This window comes from Phoca vitulina, unplaced genomic scaffold (genome assembly GCF_004348235.1).
Source record: "Phoca vitulina isolate PV1807 unplaced genomic scaffold, GSC_HSeal_1.0 scaffold55, whole genome shotgun sequence".
Taxonomy (NCBI): domain Eukaryota; kingdom Metazoa; phylum Chordata; class Mammalia; order Carnivora; family Phocidae; genus Phoca; species Phoca vitulina.
In genome coordinates this window covers 6,083,934-6,104,240 of record NW_022589758.1, presented here as the reverse complement: position 1 = coordinate 6,104,240, position 20,307 = coordinate 6,083,934, and the positions used below count along the sequence as shown (strand labels likewise).

Sequence of the window (20,307 nt, the reverse complement as noted above, 5' to 3'; positions counted from 1 at the left end):
AGCACCGTGGGGCTGGGTGGTTATGTTGCTCTCCCTTGCGTGAACTGGGCAGGAGCGGCTGGAGGCGATGATGCGCAGGTCCCTGGAGCGCACGCAGCAACTGGAGCTAAAGAAGAAGTGCTCGTGGGGAGCTTCGCTGGCCACCGGGCCTGGAGGTCGTGATGGTGAGTATAGGGCTGTCCCTGCATTGCAGGGCCCCGGTGGGAGATCATGGGGCCGGCAGCAGATCATGGGCACAGGCTGGTGCCCATTGGATCCGGGGCATGCTTTGTAGTCATCTGCAGGTACCTTTTTCAGATGTGATGCCAAGCTTCCTGTGTATGCATTTCTCATGAAGGGAGTCTGTGTGTTCCTTTTGCTAGCAAACAGCAGTTGATACAGTAACTGGGCTTTAAGGGAAAGCAAAAGAAAAGCGAAGAAAATGAATGCAGAGCCTGGTTAACCAGATGCACCTGGCAAGCCTAGTGGTAATCTGATTTCAGGGAAGGTCAAGTAGCAGTAGACTAAGTCACTGCTGTACCATGGCCCGGAAAGGCTGAGCAGCGGTTACCTAACCTCCAAAAGGGGCTGGGGCTTTTCCCTCCTCATTATTCATTTTTGTTGCTCTTTCAATTTTGTTTCAAGGTGACTTATTTATTTCATTTTCCAGATCATACTCATCTTTAAATTTTCAAGTGTTTAATGTGTGAACTCTCACTAGTCTCTGGGTGGCCTTTCTCTCTCTTCAATGTCTTTTCTGTGATCTTGTCATTCTATTACACAGCTCTTTCTGAGAACAGATGGGTTCTGTTTGTAGTACAGTTGTTTGACTTTGCTGTGCTATGCTTTTAACCTTTTGTCAGTGAATATACTTTATTTCTTTTTGGGAAGTCAATAACCCATTTCAGTTACTTTTTCTAATTTCCTAATTAGAAACTAAAGTCAACCAGAAATTGGGACTTTTTTCTTTTACCTCTCTTTGCTCTGATTTTTTGCTGTGTAGGTGAATCAGAAAATACCCCACCCCCTCCTCTAGGTTTAGCAGCCAGCACCCTCCCTCCGGACCCAGGGACCACTGCCACCGCTGCCGAGTCCACCAACGGTATATCTGAGCTTCACCGTGCCATGGCGTTTTGTGATGACTGTTCTGATCATTCCCCTCCATCACTGTGTCTGTCTCAAGCGCTTTACAATTGATTTCGTAGACTGACCCCTTAGAACTATTTTTCTAGAAATGTGAATGACGTGCCCATATTTCTTTGTTCCTCTGTCATCATGGAGCTGTGCATGCCTTACACCCTAGTGCCCTGGAGACATTTCATCTTTAGCTCACTAACTTCTGCCTTGGAAATCTTGTCAGTGTTTGACTTTTGTGCATTTAGATCTTTAACATTCTCATTAATTATTGGTTTTAGGCATTATGTAGTAGGGTGTTTGAGTCACTTCTGATTACCAAAACCTGTACTCTTACAAAGAGTTCTGGGTGTTAATGTGATGGATTCCTGGAAGAGGTGTTTGAGACGGAGTGGTAGGGAGTTTATCAGTGCTAACACTGGGAATCCAAGCAAGGAGATAAGTTTGCTTTGTTCTTGATTTCGTCTAATAGGTTCTTTGTTTTTGGATTCAAGCCTGGGAAATTCTTAGGTTCTAGGACAAGAACGGAATTAGTAAAACTTTTCTCCCAGTTAATACTTTAGAAATTCAATCTATCTTTGGCTGGCAGAGAAAAAACAAGACGTAAAAGGGATGCAGTATTTACCAGGAGTACAGGTCAAATTACAGCAGTAGAAATAGGTATCTTTGGTTCCCAGCATTCCTTTGACAAAGAAAATTCCTTATTGGTGTTGCTGAGTAGCAGAGAATTTGCTCCATGGGTCAGATTAACTGTAGTGTGGCGCTAGTCTGCTCCTAAAAGAGGGGCAGTAGGTAGAGTTGATAATTACCCCTTGGGAATCACACCCAAGGTTTGGGGCCAGGGTGAGGCAACCACAGTACTTGATTTGGGCATACAGTTTAAGGGAACACCTTATCAAGATTAAATAATATTTGAATAAATCAAAATTAATACAGAACAATCCATGATGAACAAAATATCAAATTTCTAAAGACAAGTACCATACTGAGCCAGCCATATTGGAGCATGAGGCAAAAGGGTGGAATGTGTACCCCTTTACACATAGTTTTACATAATTTCTACTGGTTAACTTTTTTTCATTAAAGTAGTTGAAAAATGGGGCGCCTGGGTGGCTCAGTCGTTGGGCGTCTGCCTTTGGCTCAGGTCATGATCCCAGGGTTCTGAGATCGAGTCCCGCATCAGGCTCCCTGCTCCATGGGGGAGCCTGCTTCTCCCTCTCCTGCCGCTCGCCCTGCCTGTGCTCTGTCTCTCTCTTTCTCTCTCTGACAAATAAATAAATAAATAAAATCTTTTAAAAAAAAAAGTAGTTGAAAAATTGAGTAGATATGTTAAAACTCACATCATTTTAAATTTAAATATTTTATTTATACCAAAATAGAATTTATTATAATTTCACTTCAGCTTAAGAGAATTAAAATTTACTTAAGATTTTCACTTGGTCAGGACATATTGTAAAACAGCAAATTTCTCATTTGGAAACAAGATGAGAGGAATAGTTTTAAACCTAATTAGTGATGAGTTTGCTTCCTTTAAAGCCAAGGGTGCACATCCTTCTTTTTGCTTCAGGCTTTGATATGGCTTGACAGGGCATTAACAGCACCTCTTCATTTGCTGTAATGGTTTAATTCAGAAACCAGTCTAAAATAATGGCTGGAAATTAAGAATACCAAATGTAGGACCACATGTTAAAATCCTAACCATAAATAGTCACAGCATTAGAAAAAGGGCTATTGTGATCCCATCTCTTGAGAGGAGAAAGAAATCAACTGCTAAAGGTTGTTCTGCTTTAAATATAGCTACTTGCAGTCCATATTACTCCTTTCTCCACCCTGAGCCTGTAGATAACCTTCAGAAAACGTCTGCTTTCAGTTCACACAGTCTCAGACCATAGAACATTTTTCCAGTGGTGATTTGTCTCTGGGTCCAGATTGGTTTTGTTTTTGTGTAGTCTGAATATGCTTAAAAGTCCCTGGACACAGGAAATGATTTGCCGGTGGGATTAGCATGGCTTTAGTTGAATAGTTGAGTGAGGTTGAATATTTGAAATTGAAGAGAAGATCTTGCTTCAGACTGATGGCTGCCGTGGCCTGGGCATTTCCAGATAGGCTAAGTGCATAGCAGGATGATGGAAGCCATGTGCTATGCCACAGCAGTTTAGGAGGCGTGTGGATGAGGACAGGAAGAACACTTTGGGATATGTGTTTCTCAGTCTACAATGGTGTGAATACCAATGTCTTTAATGCGTTTCTCTGCAGCATGTGACAAACTTTCAACATCAACCATGAATTTGCCAAAGCAGACGGAGCCTCCCATGAGTAAGCGCCTGTCTTCATCCACCGTGGCAATATCCTATTCCCCAGACCGAGGCAAGTGAATGTGTAGACCTGGTCTCTCTGGTTTTCTTCTTTCTAGTGTGAGCGTCTTAACATCAGTCTTTGTGAGAGCCCCTCTTGAGCCTTCTGCAAATGCCTCCATTATTTGCATTCAGCCTTGTGGTGTGAATGTGGGAGCCCCAGGGCCTCACTTAATGGGACTTTGGAAAGTGGCATCACTCTTTAGAGCCAGTTCGTTGTTGGATAGCTACAGGAATTAATGATATTCTTTCAGTCTGAAAGAGATTATTCCATTTTCCACAGTACATGTAGGAGTTATCCTGCCCTAGAATTAATTGACCAGTGGGCAGATATGACTGTTAAAAAAGTAACTGGTTATTGATGTGATCTACTTGATTAGCCAGAAACAGCAGAATTGATCATGCAGAGATAAGTGGAAAACTTAGTTGTATGAAAAAAAAATTGGACTCTTTTATTGTCTGAGGTTTGTAGGCCTGCCCTTTCTGTTTTGAAAACAGAAGTTCAGAGCTAATATGAAGCCTTTAAAAGGGGAAAAGGATGGGTGGCCTGTTCCGGCACTCACTTTGAGGTGGAGGATGATACGTATAGGACATGTGCCGGTTCCAGGAACTGAATAGATTTAAAACTGCTCGTGTTCTAATAGAGGCTCAGATAAGTTACTAAAAGTATGAATTTGTACCTTCCAGAGAATGTAGGTTAAGGAAGTGAGGGAAACTCCATGCATTAAATGCGTATTTTAACACTGGAGAAGTGTCAGCTGCCAGTGGACTATTTAACAGGTCAGGCATTACCAAGGGGCAAGCAGGAGAGTGTTTGTGACTTTGAAGAGGCCAGTGTGCCTTTCTGGTTGTTTTTCAGTGGCATTGACCTTGCACCTCCAGCACAGAGGCCTATCATGTGTGTCAGAGACCCCATAAGTGTCAGTGTTGCTGATCTCTGATGCAGTTCATGGTTGAACTGAACGCTGGAAACCTTGAATTAATTGAGAGCTGAATGAGAAAACATCTCCTTGCTTTTAATTCTATATGGCTTTTCCATAGTGAGTGTATTCCATATGTTTTCATTAATTCACATGGTTACAAATTGAGGTTAAATTCATATTTGCATTGATTACTATGTAAAGATACCAGATGTTATTACATATTATTGACAACTGAATTATCTGCTTGTGGATTATAAATTGAAAAATTTTAATTCCCAAACCATTTACTGGCTAATGGGTACCCAAGAAATTCAAAGTAATGGAAAAGTTAATCCATTACCATATAATATATTCCAAAGCCATCAAAATGACATTTCAGTCACTGTGTTTTAGATTATGATTACTGCTACTTCCATTAAAGCCGATAATTAGTTGGCTATTTTTGTTTTTGTGGTTCTTATTTAATTTTTGCCCTTATGTACATGGAAAAAGTATGAACAGATGCATATTTATACATTAACAAAATCAGTGTATAATGAAATGTTTTTTAACAGAGGACCCTAAAGTGTTTCATAGGAGTAATCTTTTTTCAATGTTAGATCTACTTGGTGAGTAAATGGTTTCTTGAGTCCATATTACATCTTGGGAGATGGGCTAATTCTCTTCAAGGGATACAGGTAATATTGTGATACTGTAATAGCATATTGAATGAATTCTGGCACCCCAAAAGAATTAACACACTCTCCCAAACTCCAAATGACACATCGTTTGTTTTATTTTACTATGACAAACTCCAAAGCCATCCTTTGCTAGAGTATTTTTATTTTCCACATTCATTCTGCCACCCAAAAGCTAATTTGCATCATACACTGTGTTGTTTTAAACATTTTATTTTGCTTTTTAAAATTTTCATTTGATTCCATCCCTCAGCTCATCGCACACACCTTAGTCCCATGGAAACCTTTCTTGTTATGCGACTGTTGACACCTACACAGGCTTCTTTAGCCAGAAGCAGAAGTGCACTCATACTCTCTGAGCAGGCCAATGACTCAGGTAAAAGAGGCCAAGCTGGTGACACTGAGGAAAATGCCCAAAGTAGTGTTGGTCGACCTATGAGTTATTCCTGAATTTTTCTATTTTGTTTCCCATTTGCTTACTTCGTGAAATGTCTTCAGTGGTTAATAACATTTTCTACCCACCAGTGTTTTGTTACTATGTTTTTTTTTTCTTTTCAGTGTCACAGAGGTGAGTAACTTATTTTTGATTGAGGGCATGTGGATTAGGAAAAAGAATCTATTTCATGAGCTGTGGAGGTTAGTAGACTTTCTTAAAGAGATGATTTGGCAAAGTAGCCTGTAAACCACAGTCTCTGGAGTCCCATAACCAGATTTACCACTTACTAGTTCTTACCGCTTTGGGTAAATTAATTAACCTCTCTAAGCCTCAGATTCCTTTTTTTTAAGATTAATTTATTTATTTGAGAGAGAGAGAGTGAGCACAAGTGCAAGCACGCACTTGGGGGGAGAGGGAGAGAGAGAATCTCGAGCAAACTCCCTGCTGAGTGTAGAATCCAACTCGGGGTTTGATCTCATGACTCTGAGATAATGGCCTGAGCCAAAATCAAGAGTTGGACACTTAACTGACAGAGCCACCCAGGTGCCCCTAAAGCCTCAGTTTCCTTATCCAAAATTGAAATACTTTAAATTGTCATGGGGATTAAATGAGATAGGACAATGATTGGCAGAGTAAGAGCTCAACAAATATCTAGAGCCTTGCTGCTCACGGGGTGGCCCGTGGACCATCAATATTGGTATCACTTGGGAACTTGTTAGGAAGACACACTCTCAGGCCCCAGCAGACCTGCACACTGAAGTCTGAGAAACTATGGGCGTCACTATCAAAGCTTTTTCTTGACTAAATCAGATTAAATTGTCATGGCAAGATTAATGAGGGCTGACATTCTCTGTTTGCAGATTAGCAACACTGTGTCCACATTAAAGCAGGTCTGGTCTTAGTTCCCAAGAGAGTGTGTTCACTTAGATGACATATAAATCCTCTATCTACTTCTGACTAGTTTTTAGAGACAGCATACTAGTTTGAGTAGTTGTGGTATTTCCACAAAGAAATATACAGATGGCCAATAAGCACATGACAAGATGCTCAACATCATTAGTCATTAGGGAAATGTATATGAAAACCACAATGAAATACCACTTCACACTTACTAGAATGGCTAAAATTCAAAGAAAACAGGGAAAATAGTAAGTGTTGGCAAGGATGTGGAGAAATTATAACGTTCATACATTGCTGGTAGGAATATAAAATGATGTACTCACTTTGGAAAACCACCTGGCAAGTTCCTCAAAAGGTTAAACATAGAGTTACCATGTGACCCAGCAATTGCACTCTTATGTATAGGGCCCAGAAAATTGAAAACACACAAAAGCTTGTCCCTGAGTAGTTCTTAGCATCATTAGCCACACAAAGTGGAAACAACCCAAATGTCCATCAACAGATGAGTGGATAAACAAAATATATATCCATAAAGTGGAATATTACTCAGCTATGAAGAAGAATGGATTACTGATATATGCTGCACCATGAACCTTGAAAACATTAGGCTCAGTGAAAGAAGCCAGACACAAAATGCCACAAGTTACGTGAGTCCGTTTATATGACTTGTCCAGAATAGGGCAAATCCAGAAAGACAGTAAATTTGTGGTTGCTAGGGACTGGAGGAGTGAGGAAAGGGAATGAATGCTTAATTGGTTACAGGGTTTGTTTTGGGAGTATTGAACATTTTCTGGAATTAGACTGTAGTTATGATTGTACAAACGTGAATATACTGAAAACCACTAAATTGTACAGTTTTTAAAGGGTAAATTTTATGGTACATGAATTAGCTCTTAACCAAAAAATTCCTGGGAGGTAGGAAGTATCCCCCTTTGAGAACAAGGAATGTGTCAGGAAGTCCCCAAGACCATTTGCATGATCACTGATTCTCTAGGAGGACTCCTAACTATGATTTTTTATAGTGAAAGTCTACAGAGCAAAATCGGCAAAGGGAAAAGGCCATGGGATGAAGTCTGGGGAAGAGCAGGAACAAGCTTCCAGAGTCCTCTCTCCAGTGGAGCCATACAGAGCACATTCCCTCAGCAATGAGTTGTGACATGTATGAAGTGTTACCTACCAAGGAAGCTTATTAGAGACTCGGTGCCCAGAGTTTTTATTGGAGGCTGGTCACATAGGTACCCCCTGCCAGATACATACCCAAATTCCAGACTCTCAGAAAGAAAGCAGGTGTTGAGCATAAATCATGTTGTTTATACAAACAGCTTAGGCACAGTGAGCCACTCTTATCGGTTAATGGTGGGAGCTCTCCCGGAAAACAAGTTCCCTGATGCCAGGGCCAACCTTGTAAGCTGGCCTTTCCAAGGACAGCAGTCAGACCTTCTATGTTGTTCTTTTCTTTTTAAGGATTTTATTTATTTATTTGGGGGAGAGAGCAAGAGCAAGCATGAGCAGGGGGAGAGGCAGAGGGAGAGGGAGAAGCAGACTCCCCACTGAGCAGGGAGCCCGATACGGGGCTGGATCCCAGGACCCTGAGATCATGACCTGAGCGGAAGGCAGACGCTTAATGACTTGTCCAGAATAGGGCACCCAGGCACCCCTTCTTTTTTCTTTTCTGCACAGTCCATTCCCTTGGTCTTTGGCAAAGGCAGCTTTACAGCAGAATTACCATCAGTAGGATTCCACACAGCAGGGTGAGGCCAACCTACAGTATTGACCTCACTTATACCCTTTAGGGGTTCTGGACTTAGCCAGTTAAAACACAGATGGTTAGCATAAAGGTCTGTCTTAGAAAGCCAGGTGGCTTCCTCCTTGACTTTCTGTATGAATCTTTTTTTTTTTTTTTTTTTAAGATTTTTATTTATTTATTTGACAGAGAGAGAGAACATGAGCAGCAGAGGGAGAAGCAGGCTTCCCGCTGAGCAGGGAGCCCGATGCAGGGCTCGATCCCAGGACCCTGAGATCACAACCTGAGTCGAAGGCAGATGCTTAACCGACTGAGCCACCCAGTCGCCGCCCGCCCCACACTTCTTTTTTTTAACCTGGCCCAAGGCATCATCAGTTCAGGCCCAGCACAACCTGGTCAGTAAGATGAAGCCGTCCTCAAGCCTTCCAGGGTGGAGGCAGTGTCACAATAGTCAGAACACACACCTAGGGAGTATAATCCCTGAGGACACACATGTCCCCTGGAAACCACTTACGATGTTGCACGCACCCCAAGCAGGACATACATTGGTCAGGCAGTACAGGCTAACAGGGCCCCCACTGTGGCTTTCCCCCCATGCTTTCTCCCACCCCAGGGTTCTCAGTCTGGCCCGAGGAATTCAGGTCAGTCCTTGCTTTCAGAGGGACTACTTGAGGTGGTCATTTTCCACACAGTTCTGTCAACAACATGAGTTCATTACCTGCTGAGTGCGGGCGGCATATAGAGGTGGTCTTCAGGGACCGTGCAGGAACTGGCCTGCCCTGCCGCTCCCAGTCCCATTGTCATCAGCGACCTGGGCTCAGCAGTCCAAGGGGATCTGAAGTGCTCACAGCAGCTGGCACAGGCAGCACAGTTTTTCTTCAGGAAAAGGGCAGAGTTCCCAGGAACAGTTCTGGAAAACAAAGATCCTGAATGTCCTTCCCATCCCCGGCACCACTACAGGTGCTAGATTTTGTTGTTATTTTTTTCATTGTTATCACGGTACCCCATTCAGTAATCAAGACTTTACATTTTCTCAACCATCCTCTACTTTTAAAATGACCCTTCATAAGGAAAGGCTGAATGCAAGAAGGACAAGAGCCTTTTTTACAAAAAAAAATTTTAACTTAACCAGAAAGACATACCATGTTCAGAACAAAATCCTGAATTTTCAAAAAAATTTCAGGATAGGTTTGCATCAACTGCCATCTCTTGTAGTCCCATTCATTTATCCAGTGAACAGCCTAGGGAAAAAGCAGTCCCTCTCTGGGGACAGGTGCATTGCCTTCCTGAGGTGTGTGTAGCAGGAGAAAGGTAAGGGAAGTAGAGTTAGGCTCCTAGTCCATTGTTACAAACTGCACCCAACCCAGCAAGTCAAATACCAGACATCTTGTCAGCAGGTGTTGAGTCTGATCATCAGGGGAGGGTGAAGGGGTCATACTCCCTGTAAGTACCCTGTCCTAGCTCACAGCTGTGTCAGGAATCACAGGTTAGGCATGTAATTAGGCTCTGCATCAGAAATTAAGAGCTGACCAGCAGTTCCATGTCAGGTGGTCCCATCAGGGAACGAGCTCCTTCCTGTGAGCATTTGTCTGTGACCCAGACGGTGCAACCAGTATCCGTGATACTTTCACAGGATAGGGCCCCATGGAGGAGTGTTCTGTATCTGTAATAGATCCAGGTTGATTTTTAAAACTCCAAACCTATCTCTGTCTGGAGATTGCCTCTCTTTTCATGTCTCCCTTTTTCCAGAGGCTCCATTATGCAAAAGTCATAGCAAAAATCATCAGGCATGGAGGTTTGTTCTGGTTCTAGTACTTAGAGTTTTAAATTCCTATCAAATCACTGATGGCAAAAAACAAGGAGGTTGTGTCCCACTCCCACTTGGAGGAGAAAACCAAAACCAAAGACATTACCTGGGTTGTACTTCTCCCCTCACTTTAGCCAGCATGGCCAAAACCAGCCAGAGGATCCAGCAAACCAACTCTTGGAGTTGGATGGGTTATCTTCAAATACCATAGGTATTTTACCTCTTGCAACGGCCAGCAGCTGGGTTGCTGTTTGATACAGTGGCCGACTCCATAGCCACCAGGCACCAGAAGGTCATCATCCTCCATGCCTTTAGGCTTTCTTTTTCTTTTTTCTTTTTTTTTTTTAAGATTTTATTTATTTATTTGACAGAGAGAGAGATAGCAAGAGCAGGAGCACAAGCAGGGAGAGTGGGAGAGGGAGAAGCAGGCTTCCCGCTGAGCAGGGAGCCCGATGTGGGGCTCAATCCCAGGACCCTGGGATCATGACCTGAGCTGAAGGCAGACGCTTAACGACTGAGCCACCCAGGTGCCCCTAGCCTTTCTTCTTCAAACACTGCTTTTACCATTTGTCTGTGAATCAGGGTCATTCTTGCAGTTCCTGCTTCTGTCACCAATTGTATCAGGGGTCCCCAAGACCAGCCCCAGGTTTGTTGATTTGCCAGGAGCACTCAGGAGACTCAGCATATGGTGGCACTCACAGCTGTGATGTGTTATAGTAGAAGCTGCACAGCACATCAGCAGAGGGAATTGGCACGCAGGCGAAGTCCAGAGGACACCAGGTGCGAGTTTCCAAGAGTCCTCTCCCAGTGGAGTCACACAGGACGTGCTTAATTCCCCCAGCAACGAGCTGTGATAACACATGTGAAATGTTGCCAACCAGGAAAGCTCGTTAGAGACTTGGTGGTCGGGGTTTTATTGAGGGCTGGTCACGTAGGCACCCTCGGCCAGTTACATACCCGAATTCCAGACTCTCAGAAGGAAAGCGGCTAAGTCATGTTGTTTTACATATAGCTTAGACACAGTGAGGCACTCGTCAGTTAATAGCAAGAACCCTTCTCTAAGTTCTCAGGTGCTGACCAAGGACCAGCCTTGTAAAGCAGGCCTTTCTAAGGACAGTTTTCAGGGCTGCTATGTTAACTCTTTCCTGCACAAGGAAATTGACATTTAGAGAGGTTAAGTAATCTGCCCAAGGTGATCCAGTTATTTGGTGACAGTGCTAGTTCTGTCTGGTTCCAAAGCCCAGACTTTGAACTCATGAAATGAACTGGACTCTTGAGCATGGAGTATGGAAATCTTTCAAGATAGCATCTATTCTGCATATACTAGAAAAAGTATGGTGGTATTTAGAGAATGTGGATTGCCCATGTTATGTTTTAACAGAAAATGTGTTCTTCCCAATTCCCTCCTCTCCCTACTTTTTCCTTCTGTGCTCCCTGTCTCTTTGGCTGTGATATTGTAACCTTCTAGTATCCCATGCCTGTCCTCGTGTAGCTCCTGCTGGTCCTCTTAAATCTTCTTACAAGTCTTCTCCCACTCGGAGTGCTGAGAGGAAGAAGACTCCATCTACATCTGGTGTAGGAGATTCTGGGAAAGGAGCCCCTGCAGGAGCAGAGGCCTCTCCGGTAGGTTTAAACCCACTCTCTCACCCCTTGGGACGGGTTTATTTGACAGTATGATTACTCCCTGTGCTTCACCGGGGGTCTCTGTTTCCATCAGTCTCCAGAGACTACTCAACTGGTGGATTTGGTTTAAAAATTCACTCATCCTTTGAAAATCATTTAACTTTTTGCATCTTCCTAAATCTAAGTGCCTTGGAGCAAATTCCTAAAGACCTTGTCCTTGTTACAGACTGCCCTCCAGGGGACAGGAGTCAAAAGGAATGTTCTGAGTGTTGTCTTTTTGCTTTTAAGGATGCCAGTCTCGCCTCTACAGGCAACTAGAACTAAGGTTCTAGGTCAGCCTTCAATCCATAACAGTGGCCTTTAAACATTTTTGACATACTGACACCATCAGTAAAACACATGTTGAATGGGTACTCCCAATTATGTGTATTTATTTAGAAATTATACATACCATGCTGCTTTTGTTAGTTATCACTTGCTATGTAATAAATCACCCCAAACCTTAGCTGCTTAAAACAATGTTTATTACCACACTGGTTCTTTGGGTCAGAAATTGAGGATGGCTTAGCTGGGTAGTTCTGGTTCAGGGTCTGTCATGAGGGTGTGGTCAGGATAATGGCCAGAGCTATAGTCCTATGAAAGCGTGGCTGGGGCTCTTCCAGAATGGCTCGCTCACATGGCTGCTGGCCTCAGTTCCTTATTGTGTGGACCTCTCCATAGAGCTGCTTGAATGTCCAAATGACATGGCAGCTGGCTTCCTCCAGAGTGAGAGATCCAGGGGAGGGGTGCGGGTGCAGGCGTGCAAGGGAAAAGCTGCAGCACCTTTTATGCTCTAATCTTATATGTTACACACCATCATTCTGCCATATGTTGTTCCTTAAAAATAAGTCACTAATACCAACCCACACTCGAAGGGAGGAGCATCAAATGACGTGTGGACTTGTTTTAAGACTGCCACATTACTGTACTATTGGACATTTATTTTATAACACTGTATGTACTTTTAAAATCCATTGTGGCCCTGAGGTTCTTACATGAGAAGTGAATGTGTCCGACCTTGGGTTTTACTGTAGGGTCAGTTACTGTATGTGTGTGTATGGGGTGGGGGCAAAGGAGGGTTTGTTGTGGAAAAGTGCAATAGGGAGAGAAGGGAACCACCCTTGTGGAGCCCTCACCTTGTGCCAGGCACAGAGGCCATACTTCCTGCTTCTTGCCGAGGGAGGCCGTGGGGATGATATACAGGGACAGGTGGTCCCTATGGGGCTGTAGTCCCCGTTACACCAGGTACACTGTTAGAGTCCACAGCTCACTGTCTTGGGTATTAACCACATTTACACCCACCTGTAGTTTTTTTGGGTGATTATGTATTTTTCTACTCTTCCCAGTTTTTTTTTTCTTTTTTAATTTTCTTTTTAATTCCAGTACAGGCTTACAGTGTTATATTACTTTCAGGTGTACAATATAGTGATTCAACAATTCTATACATTACTCAGTGCTCATCATGATAAGTGTACTCTTACTCCCCTTCACTTCTTTGACCCATCTCCTCCCCTCTCCAGCAACCACCAGTTTGTTCTCTGTATTTGAGAGTCTGTTTTTTTGTTTATCTCTTTCTTTCTTCAGTTTTGTTTCTTAAATTCCATTTATGAATGAAATCATACGGTATTTGTCTTTCTCTGACTTATTTCACTTAGCATAATACTCTAGATCTGTCCACATTGTTGCATATGGCAAGATTTCATTCTTTTTATGGCTAATATTCACATACTCTTTATTCATTCATTTATCAGTGGACATTTTAGCTGCTTCCATAATTTGGCTGTTATAAATAATCTGCAATAAACAGAGGGGTGCATATATCCCTTCGAATTAGTGTTTTCGTATACTTTGGGTAAATACCCAGTAGTGTAATTGCTGGATCATAGGGTAGTTCTATTTTTTTTTATTTTTTTTAAAGATTTTATTTATTCATTTGAGACACACAGAGAGAGAGAGAGAGAGCATGAGCAGGGAGAGAGGCAGAGGGAGAGGGAGAAGCAGGCTCCCCGCTGAGCCAGGAGCCCAATGTGGGGCTCGATCCCAGGACCTTGGGATCATGACCTGAGCCGAAGGCAGATGCTTAACCATCTGAGCCACCCAGGCGCCCCAGGGTAGTTCTATTTTTTAACTTTTGGGGGAACCTCCATGCTGTTCTCCACAGTGGTGGCACCTGCTTGCATTCCCACCAACAGTGCACGAGGGTTCCTTTTTCTTCACATCCTTGCTGACATTTGTTGTTTCTTGTGTTTTTGATTTTAGCCATTCTGACAGGTGTGAGCTGATAGCTCATGGAGGTTTTGATTTGCATTTCCCTGATGATGAGTGATCTAGTTTCTATATGTCCAGAATCATAATATTCTGTTCATAACATTCATAATATTCTGTTCTGTTGTTAGCTTTTTGCAAGATAACAAAGAGTAGGAAATCTTTGCATTTTGAGGGTGAAGTTTTTTTTTTTAATTGGATGACCTCAATATTGGCCACCAAATTGATGACCTCATGGTGCTTTCCTGCAAAGGTTCCCATTATGGGAAGCACTATAGCTTCATATGGACCCTTCTGGAAGAAAGCTGTGCATCACTTGCATCTGGGTTTTGTTTTTTTTTTAAGAAATTGTAGAAGTATTGCCAGTGATGGGCCATGGCTGACCTCTTCTGTGTCCCCTCCAGTCAGAGAAGATGAAGCGGGGCCCGCGAACAACAACTTCTGTTCCCAGTGTGGGCCTTGGGTCTCCTCTGAGAAGATGCGAGTTTCCAGGAAGCATTGCTAAGAGGTCTTCTTCTCCAGTGACATCCAAGTAAGCATGTTTTCGCTTTGCCATAGTTGGACAGTGAAAGCAATTTGGTGGGGCTCTGTACACTGCGGTGTGTGCTTCCTGCTGCCACATGAGTCATGGCCAACCCGAAGAGGTGAGCAGGAGGAATGCTGGACTTTGACTTACCTCATTTACTCTCTGTGTATCTTTTGCATAAATGGTGGGCTCTTCAGAGGTTTGTTGCCTGCTAAGTATGAGATTCTGATTTCCGGAGATGATCCATTCAACATTTTCTCTTTTGGTCCATCAGTTCCATTCTGCTTTTCTGGCATTCTCCTTCACCTGCATCTGGAGTGAAGTGATTGCATTGTGCTTGTGTGCTCAAGCTCATGTACTTGGGCACTCACTCTCTCCCTCCCTCATCTGTCTCTTCAACAGAGAGGAAATAATAAGTTGTCAGTCACCATCAGCAGTATGTTGTTTTTAAATGAAGCCATTATTTTTTTTTTGTGAAGCACTGGATAAACTCGCCAATGAAACCGTGTCACTGAAAAGCAAATTCACCCTGTGTGACCACTCTCGTATGTCATTAAAATATTTTGCTTATAACAAGAATGACTCAGTAAATAACTCAGTCTAGCAGAATGGAATCGTCTTCTGTAGTACTGAGAGAGAAAGAGAAATATGATTTTAATTTGGAAAATAGAAAACTCTGTAGAGAATCATGTAAGACTTGTTTAGTGCATCAGTTTGATTCAGAGAACATAGGATAAAACACAGATTTAACGAACACTTGGGCGTTTGTTAAAAATATTTCAGAGTAAAAAAATATTTCAGTGACATCAGCTCTTATTTCTAATTTGTTGCTTTCTAACAGAAACTTTTTCTCTATTATGTTGTTTAGAGAACATACAGTTTTTATAGATTACTAATACCTGTTATTGATATATCTGTCTTCTATAAGGAAAATCCTTACATAACATATTGCTGAATTAACAGCATCAAGTTTTTGTTTTGTTTTTAAGTCCATTGCGTTCTTTCTGTGCTTGTATTGCCTGTCTTTGGTTATGGTATTGCTCTCTTGCAAAATCTGAATCCATTAGGTGGGCTGTAAGGTCTCTATTTGTCTGTCTTATTTCTGAGCCTTCCATTCACATTACTACTCCGGTGTTAGGGTGGGACAGTAACAGAAAAGCCTATTCATATTGGGGTTTTTCCAGATTACACCCCTTTCTTTCATAGATACTGACTCATGGTCCCTGCATGGAGAGTAGCTGGCAAGTTTCATCATCATCGTTGTAAATTTCACTAAGGTAAACTAAGGGGGTTGTTGCCCTCTGTAGAGATGAGAATTCGGTTTTTGGAAGCAGGCTCACAGTGGGCTCTGTGCTATTTCTTTGACATTGAAAATCTTGATGGTGTGTTTCAGGAACTATTTTATATTTTTTAAATTGAGATACAGTTGACAGATTACATTATATTTGTTTCAGGTGGACAGAATGAATGGTTCAATATTTGTATACATTACAAAATGATGACCATAATAAGTCTAGTTACCATCCATCACCGTACATAGGTGCAACATTTTCTTTCTTTTTTTTCTTGTGAGGGTTTTTAAAATTTATTCTCTTAGCAACTTTCAAATATGCACTACAGTACTGTATTATTAACTGGAGTCACCCTGCTGTACATTCCATTCCATGGGTTACTTATTTTATAACCAGATGTTAGTACCATTTGAACCCCTTCACCCATTTCATCCATTCCTCTACCCGCCCCCCCTTCTGGCCACCACCAGTCTGTTCTCTGGATCTGTGAGCTTGGTTTTGTTTATTTTTTAGATTCCATATGTAAGTGAGATCTTTAAGTACTTGTCATCTGATTTATTTCACTTAGCACAATGAATGTCCTCAAGTTCTATCCATGTGTTGCACATGGCAAGATTCTATTCTCTTTTTATGGCTGAATCATATTCCATTGTATATATATATGGAGCTATTTTATATTTTAAAGGACACATCATCTAAATTTTATAAAAAGCTCATTCTGACCAAAGAGACTTAAACAAAATCCCAGACCTTTTTTTGAAGATTTTATTTAGAGAGAGAGAGCGAGCGGGGGAGGGGGGCAGAGCAGGAGGGAGAGAGAATCTCAAGCAGACTGTGCACTGAGTGCAGAGCCCATTGTGGGGTTCAATCTCACAACCCTGAGATCATGACCCGAGCCGAAATCAAGAGTCAGATGCTCAACCGACTAAGCCTTACCCAGATACCCCAAAATCCCGGAATTTTTAATGCAGTTCAATTGAGAGAAATCTTTTGAATTTCCCCTCTATATAGAAGAGTAATGGGTACCTCATAGGTGCTTTATAAATATTTGTGGAATGAATGAATGCAAGTCCCTGTGTCCCGTATGCTTCGGAGAATCCCCAAATGAGTGAGAACAGTTTCCATTTGAACAGACCCCAAGTGAGGGGAGAGAGAGATGGGAATGCAGATGAGGACAGTTGCAGGCCTAGTGCAGAGAGAGTTGTCCAACTTAAACTGCTCATCCCTCAGAACTCAGCTCAGCTGTCATCCTCTACAGAACCAGCCAAAACTGAATTCACCCCCCTCTCTGTGCTCACAGAGCCTCATGGGCATGCTCAGTGCCTCCTCTTTGCCCAGTGTTCTCAGCCCATGGGAAGCTTACCTGACAGTGAATGACAAATATAACATCAGGTGGTGAGAAGTTCTATGAAGAAAAATACAACTGGGTCAGATGCCAGAGAGTGGTGGAGGGGAGTAGTAGCTAGATATGGTGGTCAGGGAAGGCTTCTCTGGGGAGGTGACATTTGAACAGAGCCCTGTATGGAGTGAGGGAGGAAGCAGGCCATGTTGATCTGTGGCTTCTTGCACTGTATCACCTGCTAGATTGCAGGGAGGGTGGGGACTGATTGGATTTATTGTTGCACAGTAGGTGCTTAGTGTGTGTCCATGTGACAAAAACTAGAAGGAAAGTAGAGCCTAGAGGGCGGGAGGGGATTGGCTGGTGGGTATGGGCAATGCTAGGACCATTCCTGCCCAAGGACTCAGGCCCTTTGCCTCCTCTTTCCTTCTGAGCCATTCGTTGGTTTTTTTCTCCTACTAATCAGTTCCTTAAATGTTCTCTTTTCTGGGCCATGTATTTCTCCTGGGAAATGCCTGAAGGTTGAGTGATACTGGCTTCTACAGTACTACAGTATATTCCTGCTACTTCAGCAAAGACAAATTAATGGAATGCCCTTTCTTTTCAGAGCCCCATGCATGCCATCCCTCGTGCAGGCAGGAAAAATAGTAAACTCTAACACAGCTGGACTTCGTGTGTATTGTCAAAACTACCAGAATCATTCTCCTTAAGAAGGGCCCTGGGGGGGTGCCTGGGTGGCTCAGTAGTTAAGCGTCTGCCTTCAGCTCAGGTCATGGTCCCAGGGTCCTGGGATGGAGCATCGGGTTCTCTGCTCGGCAGGAAGCCTGCTTCTCCCTCTCCCACTCCCCCTGCTTGTGTTCCCTCTCTCGCTCTCTCTCTCTCTCTGTCAAATAAATTAATTAAATCTTAAAAAAAAAAAAAAAAAGAAGTGCCCTGGGGACAGGAGTTTGCTCCAGTACCTCTAAATCAGAATCACCAATTTGAGAGGTCTAAGGAGAAGCAAACATTTCTTGATTTTAAGACATTCAAAAAGAAAGATAATTTCTCCCCAGGTGAAAATTTTTTTTTTTTTTTAAGATTTTATTTATTTGCTAGAGAGAAAGCCAGAGAGGGAACACAAGCAGGGGGAGTGGGAGAGGGAGAAGCAGGCTTCCCGCTGAGCGGGGAGCCCGATGTGGGGCTCGATCCCAGCACCCTGGGACCATGACCTGAGCCGAAGGCAGACGCTTAACGACTGAGCCACCCAGGCGCCCCTCCCCAGGTGAAAATTAATGGCTGAACCACAATGGGTATGAACCAGGTCTGAGAAATGTGGAAAGTCAGGTAGACTGTAAATAAGTTCTGAAAATTCAGCCAAACTCTACAGCAGTGAAAAAGAATGGACTGCCGCTGCCCACAACCAGTGGGTGGATCTCAGGAACATAGAGTTGAGCAGCAAAAGGAAGTTGTAAAAGAATATCAGCAGTGACATTTATATTGAGTTCCCAGATGTGTAAAACCAGCATGTTTTTAAGAATATAAATGTGGTAAAAATGATTAGAAAAGGTAAGAAAATGGCAAATATAAAATGCAAAGTAATGATGGCCTCTGAGTGGGAAGTGGGGGAAGGGGTGAGGGAGGGGTACATGGGAGATTCCAGAATATTTCTAATGTCTTTCTTTGGAACTGGTTGTTAGGTGTGTGGGTATTTGTTATGTCATTCTTCATACTTTCCCTATTTTATAAATTTTTTTATGTTCAATATTGAAGAAAGAAAAAAAGAAACCCTTGATTTTTAAAATGGTGTCACATACAAAATCCCAACCAGAGTGGAATTTTCAACCTTCCCTCTGTGCAGACTAAGTGTGTGTGATCTTTAAAGCATACTGGGAGCAATGTGGCTTTGAACGGTGGTTTAGTCAGTCCTTCTGAACCCCCATCCAGAAACTCAGACACGTCATGTGATAAATGGCTCTGGCAGCGCATTGTTCTCCTCCTGAGTCTCAGATAAATTAAGTCAGTGTTCCGTGGCTGTGCATATTAATGTCATTGCTCTTTTAAGCGTTCAAGTTTATTTCCATTGTTTGCATTGTTGGGTACTTGTATGGGTTTTAGAAAACTAGCTTCAGCAACACTCTCAAAGATGTGGATGGAGCATAGCTTTCTTCTTGTAACCTAGAGAGAGGAAATCAAGTGTGGTCATGTGCGTTTGTCCAACCTGTCCCTGCCTCTGAGTGTTAGTGCTGCCTGTACTCCTAATTCTTCAGTGTGAAATGTTCTCTAATGGTTTCAGGTTTTTAGAAATATATTCTAAGTCACTTTGGTCATTATGATGGGGAATGTTTCAGTTACCTCTTGCTGCTGTAATAACCCATCCCCCAAAATTTAGTAGCACAAAATAACAATTTGTTACTAGTTTTCACAGCTCTATGACTTGGGCTTACCAGGAGGGTCTCTCTTGGGGTCTTTTGTGTGGTTTTTCTGAGGTTTGACTTGGGTTCACCTGGTGGTTCTCACTTGGGGTCTTCCACCATAGGTTCATTGTCACCTGGGGCTGCAGTTACCTGTCTTGACTGAGCTGGAAGTCTGAGATAGCCCATTCACCTGGCTGGCAGTTAATGCTGGCTATTGGCTGGAGCCCAGTGGGGGCTGGGAACCAGAATAGAATGCCTACACATAGCCTCTCCATATCACTTTGGCATCTCACAACATGGCACTGAGTTCTAAGAGGGAGTGTTCCCAAGAGCAAGTATCTCCCAGAACATGGAAGCTGCCAGGCTAGTTAAGTACTGTGCCATGAATTGTCACAGCGTTCCTTTTCTGCTGTGTTTTATTGGTCAAAGCAGTCAGGCCATCCGAGATTCAGTGGGATGGAGAAAGGAACTCAAAAGATTATGTGGGGTCAGAGGAGATATTTTTGTGATCATCTTTGGAAAATACAGTCTGCCAAACATAATCACTTTGAGAGATAGCTTATATCTGAGATCAGTTTTGTGTCAGGAGCCTAGGTTAACTCTACTTTATCATGCATTTTGAGAAACAAAACAGATTTTGTTTGTCCACATAAGGGAAAAAATTAAGACCAGGTTGTCAGCGTGGCCCAAAATAAGTACCTCCCACTCAGAATCATGGGCTCATGGAAGGTTCCTGGAGCCAGCTGATTCCTTCAATGGTTGAGGACATTTAATCAATCATTACTGAGCATCATTGCATACATTTCCCTGGTGCATATATGGTGTGGTTACCCCTGCCTACGGATGAGCATCTACTGTGGATCAGGGCCTCTGTAT

At 42.8% G+C, this 20,307-nt stretch overlaps 1 protein-coding gene across 7 annotated transcripts in view; it reads left to right on the top strand.

Annotated features, from left to right (window-relative positions):
- MAP7D2 (MAP7 domain containing 2) overlaps positions 1-20,307 on the top strand; it is a 110,631-nt gene that overhangs the window by 59,168 nt on the left and 31,156 nt on the right. For 3 of the 7 annotated variants that reach the window (XM_032389533.1, XM_032389538.1, XM_032389539.1), the window contains exons 4-8: positions 53-164; positions 983-1,081; positions 3,370-3,480; positions 11,423-11,577; positions 14,286-14,413. In XM_032389533.1, the coding sequence (XP_032245424.1) occupies positions 53-164; positions 983-1,081; positions 3,370-3,480; positions 11,423-11,577; positions 14,286-14,413 (605 nt within the window). The remainder of the gene's footprint in view (positions 1-52; positions 165-982; positions 1,082-3,369; positions 3,481-11,422; positions 11,578-14,285; positions 14,414-20,307) is intronic. The other 4 variants (XM_032389535.1, XM_032389534.1, XM_032389536.1 and 1 more) reach the window with 4 other exon arrangements.